Source organism: Peromyscus leucopus, chromosome 15 (assembly GCF_004664715.2).
Source record: "Peromyscus leucopus breed LL Stock chromosome 15, UCI_PerLeu_2.1, whole genome shotgun sequence".
In the NCBI taxonomy this organism is placed as follows: Eukaryota; Metazoa; Chordata; class Mammalia; order Rodentia; family Cricetidae; genus Peromyscus; species Peromyscus leucopus.
Genome location: NC_051076.1, coordinates 39,211,535 through 39,227,499, shown reverse-complemented (window position 1 = coordinate 39,227,499; position 15,965 = coordinate 39,211,535). Strand labels below are relative to the sequence as shown.

General features: G+C 38.3%; 1 protein-coding gene across 3 annotated transcripts in view; it reads right to left on the bottom strand.

The window, feature by feature from the left end:
* Window positions 1-1,060: 1,060 nt before the first annotated feature.
* Window positions 1,061-15,965, bottom strand: part of Odr4 (odr-4 GPCR localization factor homolog) — a 32,486-nt gene continuing 17,581 nt past the window's right edge. For all 3 annotated transcript variants that reach the window (XM_028874740.2, XM_028874742.2, XM_028874741.2), the window contains exons 11-14: window positions 15,318-15,408; window positions 11,899-12,069; window positions 3,221-3,331; window positions 1,061-2,641 (exon numbers count right to left, since the gene is read on the bottom strand). In XM_028874740.2, the coding sequence (XP_028730573.1) occupies window positions 2,574-2,641; window positions 3,221-3,331; window positions 11,899-12,069; window positions 15,318-15,408 (441 nt within the window). In that variant the 3' untranslated portion in view covers window positions 1,061-2,573. The remainder of the gene's footprint in view (window positions 2,642-3,220; window positions 3,332-11,898; window positions 12,070-15,317; window positions 15,409-15,965) is intronic.

Genomic DNA, 15,965 nt, shown 5'->3' with positions numbered 1-15,965 from the left:
ACCTAAGGTATGTATGTATACAATTACTTAACTCTACAAAACCAAATAGCTTTCTGAACACCTACAGTGTGAAATGTCTTTTATCATACCATTTTTATTAGCCCCTCCATGTCTTAATTTTTCAACCTAGTGAATGTAAAATGGTATTGGTTATAGCCATAATTAGTTTCTTATGCAGATGAATCTCTTCATAGTCTAGTCACATGTTCTTAAAATGCCTTGGGTTCCTTTTGTTTCTTTTTTATCTTTCTAAGATCATTAACAAAAAGTTAACAAGTATCATCATGCTCTTGATATTTAATGCATACATCTTTTTAATACAGTACTGAATTAACTTGAATAGTGAATCTGACTTTCACATGTGTTAAGAAGTGTTATTAGCCTGTAGTTTTCTCTGGCTATCTCTGGCTTTAACAACTTATATGAACCTCATACAATAACCTAGAAAGTCTTCCCTCATCACATACGCTTTGAAAGTTTGCTTAAGATTTTGAATAGTAGTATTATCTTTAAAAGAGGGGTTAAAAAACTGAGGAGTAGTATTATCTTTAAAAGAGGGGTTAAAAAACTGAGGCTGGTAATGACAGAAAAAAAAATCTTAATTTGTTGACTATTCAACACTACTGAACAGGTCTATTTAACATCTGCATTTAACTACAATTTTACTTTCCAGAATTTATTGATCTAAACACTTTGCCCATTCAGTTTATTCTTCTGAGTCAGGGTCTCACTCGTCTGTTTTGTAGTGAGGCTGCAGGCCAGGGTCTTGGACTTGTGAAACATGTAGCTCTACTGACCATGTGTGTCCCCTCTAGTCTCTTCCTTTATTTGTACCGTCTCTGCCTTCCTAATCTCCCTCTCACGGGCTGTTTCTCCCGATGGCTTTTTTGAGATGGTACCATTGAAAGTAAAGCACATACTGAAATAATGTTATTTAAACGTTCTTGACCTGGTTCCTGACTCCTAGCACCAGCCCCTCAGACCACTTGGTTCTCACCGTCCTCTGACCTTTGAAACCAGATTTTCCCAGTCATAGCCTTATTTGAAAATTCCACAGGAATGTTGCATAACAATATTTATTCAGTTTTACATCTGTTTACAATTTCTGTAAACACTTCATTATGATTGCTTTATACAAACAACTTTAAATTTACAATATTAATCACTTTGTTCATTAATACTTCATTTTCGATCTTGCTTTTGGAGTAACTTTCCTCATTAACCATCCTTTTTCAGTTTCTTTAATGAAGGTCTGTTGTTTCTCAGTTTTGCTTTGCACCAACTTTTCCAGTTCCACTCACAATTCTGAAGGCAGTTTTCCGGTGTCTTGGGTACACAGTTGCAGTTGCTACTGAGGGGTCTACTCTGTATGTCACTGACTTGCCTTAGCTGAGGAACTATATATGCCTTTGGCTTTTTTTAAACCTTGCTTTGTATCCTGTGGTTCACCACTTGGATCAAATCATGGACTTTACTGTTTTAAATGTGTTTCAGCTATAATGTGTTTCTTGAATTTATAAATGTTTTGCTAACGTGTGTGGAGAACCCTGTCATCTCAAGGGCTGCCTCTCTTCCACTCTCCCCTCCTGGTTCTCCAGGACCCTGTCACCCTCCCTTCGCACATCCCTCCTGATGCTCTGCCTTCCCAGTTCACTGATCTCTTCAGCTGCGTCTACTACCATTAACCAGCCTGCAGTTTGCCCTCCTCCTTCAAAGAATGCACTCCATGTTCTAAGGAGCATGACCTGGCTCTTACCCACATCAATGGCTCTGTCCTTTATTCCCTACATTGCTGTTGTGAACTCGGGAGAACTGGCTTCATGTGTATTTTTCCTATAGTTTATTTCTTCTACTGTCTCAGTGAAGCTTGTACCTCATGACTTACAATCATGAAAAAATACTGTTTGATCATAATCTATGGGAGTCTTGGGCCTAAGTGAAGAGTCAGTCTAGTTTGTTTCTGCCAGGAGCTACACAAGGCTGCAAGGTGAGCGCTACTGAACATTAACTGCCCTAACTAGAAGAGCATCTCTGATTTACATTTTTCTTTGTTTTTGGTTTGAGGCAAATAGCATACTGCGTCCAGGAAGCCACAGTCCATTTTTAAGTTAAAATAGTATTCACGGCCTCCAACTTGAACAATGTCTACAAAATATTGCAACTAGGTGCAGATTAGAAAAGTCCTCTAGGATAAACTTAGTTGTTTATCCTATCAACTATGGTTTCCACTGACTGCTCAAAGTTTCAAGATTTTGATCAATGTGTGAGGCCGTTCAATAGGCCTAAACTCTAAAATAGCTCACATTTTGACTCTTCTGAAAATACATAATAGTGATTTGTTTCATGCAACTCCATTTAGATGCATCGTTTACTTTTGGAAATCTGGGCCAGATAATAAAAGCAGGGCTAAACCAGGCAGCTGGTGATGTCATGTAAGTCAGAAACATATCTAATAGACATTGCCACAGCAGAGCTCGTTGCTAGCTTAAATGCAGGTGGGCCATTTCCATCTTTATTTTTCATGGCTGTTGAGCAATGGTTTCCGGGTGATCGGGAAGCTTCTGGGCCTCACCCTAATCACTGAAGTAGTGAAAGGAGATGCCCGCCGCAAGGACCGCAAGTGTGAGTGCAGCAATCGCACCTGAAAGTGAAACAAACACAAAACAACGGAAGTGGAATGTGCAAAAGAAAGGCTCGGCTGACCCCCAGGCTCTGAAGTGTGGGTAACAGAGGGGCCTGTAAGACAGTGCACACAGCAGACATATGCATACACGCACCTACTTCAAATGTGAAAAGATATGCAGGAACTAAAATCCAGAGAACTCTTAAATATGGTAGTAAGTTGAAAACTTAGGTCACAAAGATTGGACAAAATGTCTCTATTGCACATACGCACACTAAGAGAAAACAGAACAAGTATTTTAAAAAGCTTCTGTAAATATATGCGTGTATGTACGGACATACGCATCCATATAAGTACACAGAGACACACACCCGCCCACACGTCAGCTGTTTCACACTTCGATGACACTGAAGCACAGATCTGGAGGGTGGTGCTTCCCAATCATTATAATGCACGTTACCTGTGAGGCTATGGCCACTTTCATCACACCCAGCAAACACTGTCTTAATCTAACACGTTGGTGAAATGAAATTAATTTTAAGATCAAAAGAAAACTCAGAATCACTTCATTGTTTCAAGTTATAAAAAAGCGAATACCTATGTTTTGCTGGATCTTCATTCCAATCGTCGTTGTATTCGGCTGCTCTGGTTGTTCGTCCCCTGTGTCGGTCAGTGACACTTCGCTCTTCAGAGAGGAAGTCATACAAGCTGCAAGAAATCAGAACTAACTACAGAAATCGAGAACTGCCATTTTTAAACAACATAATAAAGAATATACACAATCAACAGTGTTGTCCTTCCACTCACTGACTTTTTTTTTTTAAAGATCTGTTTTTTTTATTTCAAAACTTTATTTTTATGTGTATGTGTGTTTGCCTGCATGGATGTCTCTACACCACATGTGTGTCTGGCGCCTGTGGAAGTCAGAAAAGGGCATCAAATCCCTGCTAGGTGGACTTCCAGAAAGTTCTGAGTGGACATAGGGGTGCGGGGAACTGAATCTAGAGCCTCTGCAAGAGCAGCACGTGCTCCTAACCACACAGTCATCTTTCCTGATCCCTCTTCCTCTTGTACTTAACATGATTTGTTCATTACTGAATGCAGGTGGACTAAATTTCATGGGGTGCATATCAAGGTGACAGTCTTCAGAACACTCGATGTCGTTTTACTGTTGACCTAAACTGAACTGAACAACTCCTGTATTCATTCAGTCTTCAAACTAAAATTGGATTCCAGAAAGAAAATACGAGAAAGAACTGAGGTAAACTATATTATGTAAAGGTTTTCTATTTGGCCTAATGCAGAAAGAGATTATTGACTTTTAATCTCTGAAATCTGACATATACCAAGAAAATATGACTAGAAATTTTACCTTGCAAACCTCTGAAAGTTAAGGAAGGCAAATACTGCATCACATTCTACAAATCCTAGTAGGTAAAGTGTGAAGCTGAGGATTCTAGGTAGTCAACTTAGGGTTTGTAATTTTTTTCATCTTGTTTTGTAAATGGTAGAAAATAATTTTTAAAAACTTGTATTGTTATTGGTGTGTGTGTGTGAGACATCATGGGCATGAGTGTGGGTGCCCATGTGCTGAGGTAGACATGTGGGGTCTGAGGACAACGTTTAGGAGTCTGTTCTCTCCCTCAACCAAGGGTCCATGAGATGGAACTCTAATTGTCAGACTTTTTCTCCCTAGCCCAAATCTAAGTTTTTACTTCACTATGCTAGCAATAATTTATATACATTGGCCTATCTAAATTTACTTAACACCAACTAAAAGTGTTTAACCTCTTCCAAAGTGCTAACCAATCCTACGAAAACAAAATCTGACATGAAAATCATCATATGTAAATCAGATGAAAGTAGCATTACTGAGGCTGTGGCAGGAATGGAGAGTCCTGGAGGAGCCTGGCCAGACTCATACCGTCTCCCAGAAGCAGTGGTGCAGTACAGTGCTACAAAATTCCAGAGAACTAGGCTTGAAAAGAACTAAAAAGTCTTTATGAGTTATCCCATAATGTATTTGATTAAAATGTATTTATTAAAAATGTATTTTAGCCGGGCGTGGTGCCACGCTTTAATCCAGCATCGGAGCAGGCAGCGGATCTCTGTGAGTTCGAGGCCAGCCTGTTCCAAAGCGAGTTCAGGAAAGGCGCAAAGCTACACAGAGAAACCTGTCTCGAAAAAAAAAAAAAAAAAAAAAAAAAAAAAAAAAAAAAAAAAAAAAAATGTATTTTAATAGGTATCTGTGGATCTGGTACAAAAAATGAAGAAAAAAAAAAAGGTGTGTGTAGGGTGCTTTTATCTACTTCATTATTTTTCTGTGACTGAGGTCATCAGTATTGCCAGCAAAGTGGCATTACCAGCTCAGCCATCTCACCAGCCACCCAGGACTTGAACCTTTTAAGTAGATGGGTTCCCTATCCCTGTAGAACCACAGTCAACAATTTATCCATAAATACATCCCCCTAGGTGGGTGTGGTGCTGTCACACACCTAAATTTCAGCACTCAGGAGGCTGAGGCAGAAAGATAGCAAACTTGAAGAAAACAGATCATGCTTAAAAAGGGAGGAACCAGGGCTTGAGATATAGCTGAATGGTAATGTGACTTTCTGCCACACACAAGGCCCTGAGTTTTATTCCTAGCAGCACAGCTAAGTAATCTGGATTATTTATTTTTCCTTTAAATTATTAATGTTTCTCAGTCACTCGAGTGTTCATTGGAGCAGGAAGGAGTTCAAGGCCTGCCTGAATCACATAACAAGACATGTCTCAAAAGACCAAGGGGTGGGGACATAGCTCAATAGTATGAAGCATGCCTACCATGCACAAGGCCCTGGATTCAACCACAGAAAATAATAAACGATGAATATTTAGTAACAAAGAATAACATGTCCAATACCATAATAGAATTGACAAAGATGAGTCCCAGCATATTTTAAAGGCGTGTCTTCGATTTATTTTTATCTGATAATAGACAAAGTACATCTGAATTATTAAGTTAATGTCTATGAGATGACTAACACATTCAAGAAAGTTTAAAGTCATAGTTATCCTTCAACATTAGTGAGTCATTTTGACAAACAAATTGTTTTTTTATCCCTTAAGTTGTTTAAAAGTATGTTACTTGATTACTTGGCAAAATGTGTATTTTTTAAACATAGCAACTACTTGGCAACTATATTATAGACCACACAGCAATAGACAAGCAAATAATAATTTCAAAAACTTAGAAAATACCAGATATTTAGAAAGTTTAATAGTCCTAAATATATAACTCATTTCCACTTCTGAACTTGAACTATTTTCAGAGGTTTATTGTATATAGAAATCCTGACTTCAGATGCTTATGAAAATCCAAGTCTATTATAAAATACTATGTTCACACTTTAATACTAATGTATTTTTGTTAATGTGCAAAAGTTCAATGAGAGAAAATTAATTATTTGATAAAGTATCCTACCATCCTCCATTTATGTGTGGTACTTTTTAGAAAATATATCCCCTAGCCCAAAGGAATCTGGGGCTCAGAAAGGCCTTAGACAGGTTATACAGCTATTAGTGGCAAGCATAGACTCAAGTCAAATCACACTATGGCTTTCATTATGCATCTAAAAGATAAGCTAAAACTATACACCCAATGTCTTTGATTATATGAAATAAAAGAATGAACAAATGGATATAACCCCAAACAAAAAGTTTAGCTTAAAACACTTAATATATGCACGAAATTTGTGGTTTTATTACCCCACCCCAAAATAATAAAGAACATATTCTCTATTAAAACTATACAGAATTACTAAATCCCCCCTTCCAATTTAACAAATTCTGAGTGAGGCAAAGCTAACCTAATTCTAGATAATTTTTATTGTTGGCTATCTCAGACCAGTGTTCAACTCCTCAAATGCCTGATCACTTTTACTTAATTCTTCCTTCAATATCAACTTAAAGTCAAGAAATGTCTCTGAGTCCCATACAGAGAGCACACATCTGTTGTGTATCTGGCAAGCTGTCCACTTTTCTATTCCAGACCTAATCACCTTGTTCACAGCAATCTACTTCTTTGTACATTCTACTGTGTTGTGAGATTGTTGAGAAGTACCAGTTTAATCTTTCTTTAGAATCCGAATGTTCAATATATTATAGGCAATCAATACATAATAAATTATTAGCTTGATTATAATTTATAACTTTCAAAAGCTGGGTAGTCTCACAGGTAATTGAATGGTAATATTGTCAGTGTATTACTTAATCCCAGAAACAGAAAAATATGCACTATCTAGAAAGTCACTGTTTCCTTTCAGTGCAGTTTCTGTGCTAACATACTGTTTATCTAAGTGTCCACACCTAACTTTCAAACCACTCTTTTGTCCCCTTTGTTACTGTAATAAATACATTCAGGTAACCCATCAATGACGGTCAGTATTGCTTGTCAACCTGACAGTATCTGGAATGCTAGGAGACAAGCCTCCAAGCGCACACATGAGGAATGACCCGAAGGTTACCTAAGAGGGAAAGACCTACTGCGAAAGTGGGTGGCACTATCCCTTGACTTGTATCCTGGACTGCATAAAACGCAGAGCCAGCTGAGCACCTGCATTCACTGCTTTCTGCTTCCTGACTGCAGACACACGTGACCAGCTCACTCAAGTTCCTGCCACTGTGACTCTCTCCACGACAGACCGCAGTCCTAAACTGTGAGCCACAATGAACCCTGTCTCCCTTGACTTGTTTGCCAGGGTATTTTATCACAGCCATCAAAAAGAAACTGAGACATCATCTTTACCTTAGGCTGCCAAAATAAGAAAAATATAGATAGGAAGAAAATATAAAATATGGTGAGGAAGAAAACTAAATTCCCAGCTGGGCGTGATGGCATACACCTTTAATCTCAGCACTAAGGAGTCAGAGGCAGGGGGATCTCTGTGAGTTCAAGGCCAGCCTGGTCTACAAAGTTAGTTCCAGGACAACTAAGGTTATACTGAGGAACCTTGTCCTGAAAAACCAACCAACCAAATAAACAAATAAAAAACCTAAAAGCTTAAATTTCCAAGTTAAAAGCTTATAGAAGTTAAAACCCACAAAAGCAGATGTATGGATTAGTATTTACATGCTATCTAGAACAACTAAATATTTAAAGAGGGACTAAGTACAATTTTAGTATGAATATTTAAGGTATTTATATTCCCTGGATCATGATAATATTAATATTTAACATGATATAAGCAACGCTAAAATAAAAGATAAAATATGGCCCATGGGGCAAGCCCTTAATCTGATAATAAAGTGTATTGTTTTGAGGTCTAAAAGTCATTTATTTGCAAAAATGAGACTTAGTCAAAATTATGAGGCTTTTAATAAAGTTGGTATTATCTACTGTATTACACAGCAATCTGTCACCAGGCGTGTGCTTGCACGAGAAATGACAAATACAAGCAGTACGGGGAAGAATTGTGAACTACGAAAGCTGGGTGTCTCTTCCCAACCCTTCCTTAAGGAGTGGGAGCTGAAACCAAGGTCTTACTTTAACATCTAAACTGGCAGGCTCAGCAGGAGACTTGGAGGCCTTGGGGTTTGCACACCCTCAGTCTGCTACACAGGGAGGGGACATGGTGTGGAGAAGAACACCATCAACCTCAGAGTCTGCCCGAGCCCCCGACAGGAGGGCTGGAAGATCACTGACTGTGCTGACCTGTTACACAACAGACTGGCTAAAGAGAAAGTGGAAGACAGAACCTTAGGAAGCTAATCTACTGTCTTCTCCAAATGCTGGCTCTCTGAAGAAAAAAAAATACAGTTTAAAGACATAAAAAGAAAAACCTTGTCGATCATACACTTACAAGGCATATTGCTGATGTTTGAAATTTTTGTTGTTACTGTTCTATCTGAGAAGAGTTCACATTGTTTCCCAGGCTGGCCTGGCACTCCCTATGTAGTCCAAGCTGGCAATTCCCTGCCTCAGTCTCCCGAGTGCTAGCACGTAGGGACTAGCACTTAATCTGCTACCACGCCTGGGGAAAAAATACTTTTTTCTTATTGAATCACTAATCAAGTAACTGTAGACCCTGGAATCCTGATCTTTATTCTTGAGTCAGTCCTTAGGTGTTCTCACTATATTCTCTGACATCTGTCTATCTTTTAAATCAGATTACAGGTTATTGTTTTGTTTTGTTTTCCCTTGTTTGGTTTGGACAATAGAAATGTTTTTTTCTTCACAGTTCTGGGGGCTAGAAGCTCAATCTCAGGGCATGAGCACTTCTGGTTTCTTCGGAGTACATTCTCCTCAGTTTGCAGACAGCCACTGCTCTCCTTTGTCCTCACAGGCCTTTCTTGGTGTGTAATCGTCCCTTGTGCCCTTATGTACATATATACATTTCGCCTTGTCCTAAGGATGCTGGCAAGAGTTGATTAGGGCCCATGCTAATGATATCATTTAACAAAATCATCTTTTAAGTATCCCCAAATACAGTCATAATCTAAAGTACTTGAAATAAAGCATCACTATATTGGAGGGGATGGGTATACAATTCTACCCATTCCGGTAATTCGTTCTTGGGATGGTCTAGTAGATACTATTTGGTAATGGCAATAAAAATGTAATTTGTATTATGATACTTTTATTTCTTTAAATCACTAACCCCTTGAAAGATACAAGACATTTCCTAGCAAATACACAAACATTTTCAAGAGGTTTGTAGGCCTTCTAAGTCAATTCAGACCCTAAGAGCTTTGGTCTTTACAGGTTAGAAATTCCTAATCTAGAAGATGGCAAATAGGAAGAAAGGGGGAAAAAAAGTGTTCTCTAGTAACTATAACAAAGAGAATAAAGTGTGTGGAACTATTTAGCTCTAAAATATTAGAACAGCTAGTTAGCCTCAAATTTAAACCATGAACGCAAGTCAGGATGCAGTGCAAGTGTCTATGGATCCATACTCCTGAAGAATGCGTTACAGGAAGGCTGACTGCTACTCAGAATAAGGAAGAAAAGAATCTGTATACTCACCTTGGGATACAGATCTTTGTATTAAAGGAAAAAGGATGAATTACAGAAACTTGATCACCCCAACATTTCTAAGATTCATTTAGGACCTAGCAGATCTCAACCTGTGGGGTTACAGATCAGACACCCTGCATATTAAATAGTTATATTACAATTCATAACAGTAGCAAAATTACAGTTATGAAGTAGCAATGAAATAATTTTATGGCTGGGGGTCACCACAACATGAGGACTGGATTAAAGAGTCACAGCATTAGGAAGGTTGGGAACCACTGATTTAGCTTACTGTTAATAGAATGGTTCAAGAATTATCATTAGGTACTAGAGACAAGGAAGTAAACACAACAAAAACTTCCTTCTCACGCATGATAGTTCATCTGTCAACTTGACACAATTTAGACTCACAAGGAAGAGTTTCAAGCCAGGACTATTGGATCAAGCTGGCCTGTAGACATGTCTGTGATTGTCTAGATTGCCTGAACTGATGTGGGAAGACGGGGTGAAAGTGTATGGTGCCGTCTGTCCCCTGGTTTGGAGCCCTGGGCTACAAAGAGAAAACAAGGTAGTTGAAACTAAGCAAAGATGCATACATCTCTCTGCTCTTGACTGTGGTGGAGCTGACAGGACCAGCTCTTGTCTCTGGGACTTTCTCACAATGGTGAACCGTAAACTGGAATGGGAGCTAAAATAAACCCCTTCTCCCCATTTTTTGTCTTTGTCAGGGTATTTAAGCACAGAAACAACAATGAAGCTAGAACATCATTGGACACTTAGTTGTCAAAAAGAACAGAGTCGCTAACCTGAGTAAAGGTATTTGATGAACAGCCAACATGCTACCTTCTCCTTTCTCGGGGAAGACAAATGTTCTCTCTATTTTACAGACTAGGCAGCCCAAATTCCTAGGCTCAAGGATCCTATCACTTCACATTTTAGCCTCTTGGGTAGCTGTAATGGCACAGATTCCTCTGCTCCAGCATACTTTGTTTTTCAAATATTTTTACTCTTTAAAAATCTATTTATTTTTATGAATATGAGTGTCTTGCCCACATGTATATATGTGCACCTCGTGTGAGGTCAGCAGAGGGCATCAGAACCCCTGGAACAAGAGTTATGATGGCTGTGAGCCATCATATGGATACCGGAAACCAATCCCAGATCCTCCGCGAGAGCAACAGTTGCTTTTAACCACTGAGCCATTGCATTAGCCCCTCCATGGTACTTTCAAAAAACAGCTTTGATCTCCTTGGGAATATGCTCGTTAAAAATATCATTTTCAAAGGATTAACACACAGTTCCTTTAACATCAAACACTGAGCAATTTAGGATCTCTTTCCCCTTCAAAAATAAAGATACTGTTTTTGATCATTATCAACACAGAACTGGAGTTGTTGGGGAGAAAACTAGACATAGGCGTCTTCAACTAACTTCATCCTTCACTGACAAATTTGAAGGAAATCCCCACTTAAATGCCACATGGTTTTACCAAAATGAACACTGTACTCTCCCCTGATGGGGAATGGGGATTAATGAAACTGAACTGAGTAAGAAATTAGAAAAGAAACTTTTACAATTGCTACATTCAAATTTAATCGACATTCATATTCAAAAGTAACCCAAAGACTTTCTACCAAGCCAGAAACTTCTAAATTAAGCTGTTCTTTATTCAGTATCTAATAATATTTACAAATAATTAATTTTATTACATAATATTTAGATAGGTCTGCACATTTCTTTATATACACATCTTTATATCTTGTACTTATTACAGAAAATAAAACCTTCCAAAGGTGAGGTCGAATGTGCAAACAAAGTCTAGAGGAATCACTAGTCTACACAACTGAATAGTATCAAAAGTCTATGCTCTCTCTCCAAAGCATCTTCATCTGATTTCTGGAACTGCCTACCTTACTTTAGTGCCCCCTTATACAATGAGGACATAAAGAAAATGACAAATTATACAGAGAAAATTTTCTAAAACAGTTTGAGAAAAACTTTTCTCATGTTGAAATAAATACCTGAAAATTACCTATTTCCACACATTTAAAGCTGAATTTGTCTTATGAAGATTCATTGGCTAGACTCAAAAACACCTGATGTGTTTTAAGTTTGGGTAAGTTTCCAAAGAAAATACTCTATGTTTTTATGTGCAGAGATCTGTCATGTGTGTGTGTTCGTACATACCTCAGTTAATAATTCGAAGTATTAAACAGAAGTAGCTTTAAGGAAACAGGAAGGCATGGTGAGTTTAGGTGTGGTCTACTCAGATTTCACTTACCTGTGTTTACTTCTTCTGCAATTTCCAAGTCCTCTATTTGAATCTCACGATCTAACATCTCTGAAAAATGGTCTCTGATTTCTTCAGCTGACTCATCACCAAATTTATAATCACATAACATTACAGCAGATCCAGGAAGGGGAACAAAAACTCGCTGAGGAAGTTCATAATCTAAAAAGAATATTACATTATCAATATTTAGATATATCTGTCATTGGTGTCAACAAATATTACCTTCAAAAAACATAAAAACGTCTGTTTGAAATGATAATGATTTTGAACTTTCTAGTTGATAAAACTGCTTTGAGTTCTTTCTTTTCTCAATTTCCCTAGCTTCTCCAAAGAGACCTGGATAATATACCTATGAAACACACACCCTCCTTACCTTTACTGTAAAGATGTTGCTAATCACATGTCCATATACGACCCACTGTGTCCTATGATGGAACACCCAGTCAACTGTGTAACTCCCCTAAGACTGCTGCCTTTCTCGTTTGTTTTAATCTTTTAAGTATTGTGGATTTTACTGCTAACTTATTCTTCATTTATGCATGTTTGAAGTCAATGTAAGGGCCTTCCCTGTCTTTGTCTCCCCAGCACTGGGATTAGAAGTCTATGTCATAACATCTGGCTTTGTTCTCAGGACTCATGGGTTCTAGAGACTGAACTCAGGTCCTCGTGCTTGGGAAGAAACATTTTTACACACCGAGTCATCTCCCCAAACCACCATGTTTCACATTTCTTTGGATACCTGCAAATTAGACTGTACGTGCCTAAATTTTAAAAATTACTAGCTACATAAATGTAACTGCTGGTTAGCTCTAAATGTGGCTCTCACGAACTAACTCAGAAGTAGACATTTTCGTAGATAATAACCACTTTGTATCAGGTATGGTTAAAAAGCTATCAATGTAAAGATCAAGCAGAAGAAAACTGGGGTCATTCTATTAGCAATCTACACTTCCTCTTCAGGAAACTAGGGTTACATTATATACCTACAGACAGAGATGCTGAAGTGTTCCTAAGTGTCACAGGGAATGCAGTGACATAAACCACACGACTCCTCCACTTGCAGGGTATGATCTCATCTGTGCAGCACTGGAAGAAGAGGCTTACTCTTTGACCACACTGCCTCCTACTGTTAAATTACATAACTGCAGTCTGTACCAGAGCACGCAAAATTAGGATGATGGTTATAGTGATGATGGATAGGATGATGGATAGAGTGAACCAAACATACTTGAATAGTAAGTTAAAATTAGAAGATGGTTATAATATGCATGGATAATTGATGTACAGAATCTTAAGCACATTTCAAATTTGGATTCTAAATGTCCCTGAAGAAAGAATAGGGTATAAAAACTGAATGCCAAAGATTAGTTGCACTGCATTTAATCACTTATTAAAAAGAAAAACAAAACAAAACCCTTAGAATCAGAAATTCACCCACCAGCAGAATAGTCAGAATGGAGACACAAAGGTGTAGTCTCAAAAGCATACTTAATATAATTTTTCTGAGTACAAAATTATTTTAATACAAATTACCAAGATGTAAAACATAAACTGCTTATGTTTCCCCAAAGATGCAATTCAACCTTTCTTGAACCTAATCAAGTCTGTTAGAGAAACAGCTAAGAAATATAAAACATAACAGTGTATAAACAGTAACTTAAGAAAATCCACTATACACCTCTAAGTTAATGTTTGAGTACACCTAAGTTGTGTTAAAGCCTACAACATCAACAAAAAGTCTTACATGTAAACTGCTGACTCTGTTTCCTTTGGCAAAACTAGTTCATCAGAGGCAATTGTTTTAACATCCTCCCTGAGAGCGGGGGGAGAATGCAGCTATAAGGAGTAAAGGGGGTAATGGAAGAGAGTGTTATACAGGGTGGAAATGGAAGGGCAGGGTAGAGGGGGAATACAGGAAAGGAACTAACATGGCAGACATCCTATGAAAACCCACTACTGTAGAAGCTTCCAGAAGTATTTACATGCACATATATAAAAGTTTATGTAGAGTTTGGGCAACAATGCCTCTACAACACCACAGGTTAACCAATAAAAAGTCCGGTGCTGGGAATGGGTTACTTCTTTTGGATTTATTGGCCAGGAAGATCCCATAAATCCCCGAGTGGTATAGCTAATGTCAATGTTCTTGTTTGCTCACTGTCAAGCCCTACTGCTGAGTGCTAAAACATGACGGAACCAAGCAGGTACTCCTCTGAAAGCCTCACCCCTACTGGCCAGCTTTCACAGTACTAGAAGGTGCTTTGTACGCTGCTGATGAAAAAAAATAAATCAATCTTAGTCTGCTGTGAACCCTGCCAGCTACAGGGACAACGGGCCTGGTAAGATATGTCTACTAGTGCATGAATGACATACAGGAGCCAACCAGTTTCTGAATGGACGTAAAGCTTGCTCCACAATTTGAAACTCACACCTGGCACTGTTGTCAGGGCCAAGAAGCTCCTCTGGCTGGCTAGGTCACAAGCCCTAGAGGAGAGACTATTATGCTGCTAAATGGGAATCACATTAAACCAAATACTAATGTCTTATAGTTACACCCATAGATCAGTGTCTCTCTCAACCCTCATCAAAGAAGTCTCTTTTGCAGGAAATGGCAATTAATCAGTCATGGTGCAGAGAACGAGAGACTGCAGAATGCTGAGCCCTAAATGGGGCATCTATATCACACACCCCTGCCAAAGGCTCTGGAATTACTGCAGAAGAGGGGCAGAGAGACAGTACGAGCCAGAGGTGGTGGAGGACTATAAACAAACAGCGCTTTCCAGACATAGCAGGGCAAACTGTGAAGGCAGGCACAAGATTTGCGCACACTCAAGCCGGACAAAATCCCAGCGCAGATAGGGGAAGTGCGCAGCAAGGCCCACCCTTGGCTAAGAGCTATTGCAACTGAAAGCTGCTGAAAGGAGAGCCGGTCTTCTGGAAGGTGTGGCCCCTATCAGATTAAGCACGCTCCAGGGGAAGGCAACATGTCCAAAAAATATTCAAGCCGCGCCAACGATACCTGGTGTGCTATAAAAAAACAAACAAACAAATTGGGGTAGTAAGAAGGATATGGGAGGAGATGGTGGAGAGAGTGAATATAATCAAAATACACCGTACAAAATTCTCACAGAACTAATTTTAAAAATGAGGAAAAAGGTGCAAAACATTAAAAAAAAAAATCTTCCGTACAACAGCTAAACGCCAACAGCTTTGCTAATAGAAAATGTTCAAAACACATTTCACAATGGTGGAGGAGGGAGCATCTGAAAAGGTTTTATTCAGCAATAAAAGTAAAAGACAACTTACTACTATAAAACATACCATAGAAGATGACATACATGTTAAATCTTGACACCTTACTGTATGAAACAGAACAAACACAAAAAAGTATTAATTTATAGTCATACTTTTTTTTTCTGGAATTTCATTCAAAAGCAGGTCCTCAAATAGTATTTCACAGCGATCAGCAACTGTGTTCAAAATATCTCTCTTCACTGCCTATGGGACAAAACACAGTAAGAAATAAAATACTTCAAAGTTGAATTATTTCATTATATTAAAAAAAAAAATATGCCGGGCGGTGGTGGCGCACGCCTTTAATCCCAGCACTCGAGAGACAGAGCAGGCGGATCTCTGTGAGTTTGAGGCCAGCCTGGACTACCAAGTGAGTCCCAGGAAAGGCGCAAAGCTACACAGAGAAACCCTGTCTCAAAAAAAAAAAAAAAAAAAAAAAAAAACACACCACAATTTGCTTTCTGGAGTAAGAATTGTCCACTCAATAACTGATATATCACTCCACTTATTATTCTATATACTCAGCATACCTATTGCTATTATTTTTAACATAGTTGTAGTTGAATGATAAATCCATGTAGCCCACATTTAAATACTACGTGTATATTAAAGCCAAATAAAGAATTAAAGTTTGCATCTAAACCAATTTTTCTAATATTCTAAATCAGGAAATGTATTACAATGTAAATACTGGTCATCATTTTTCAAATTTTTGGACTCTGAAACATTACCTAACAATTCTTCCTGTGAATATTTCTGTT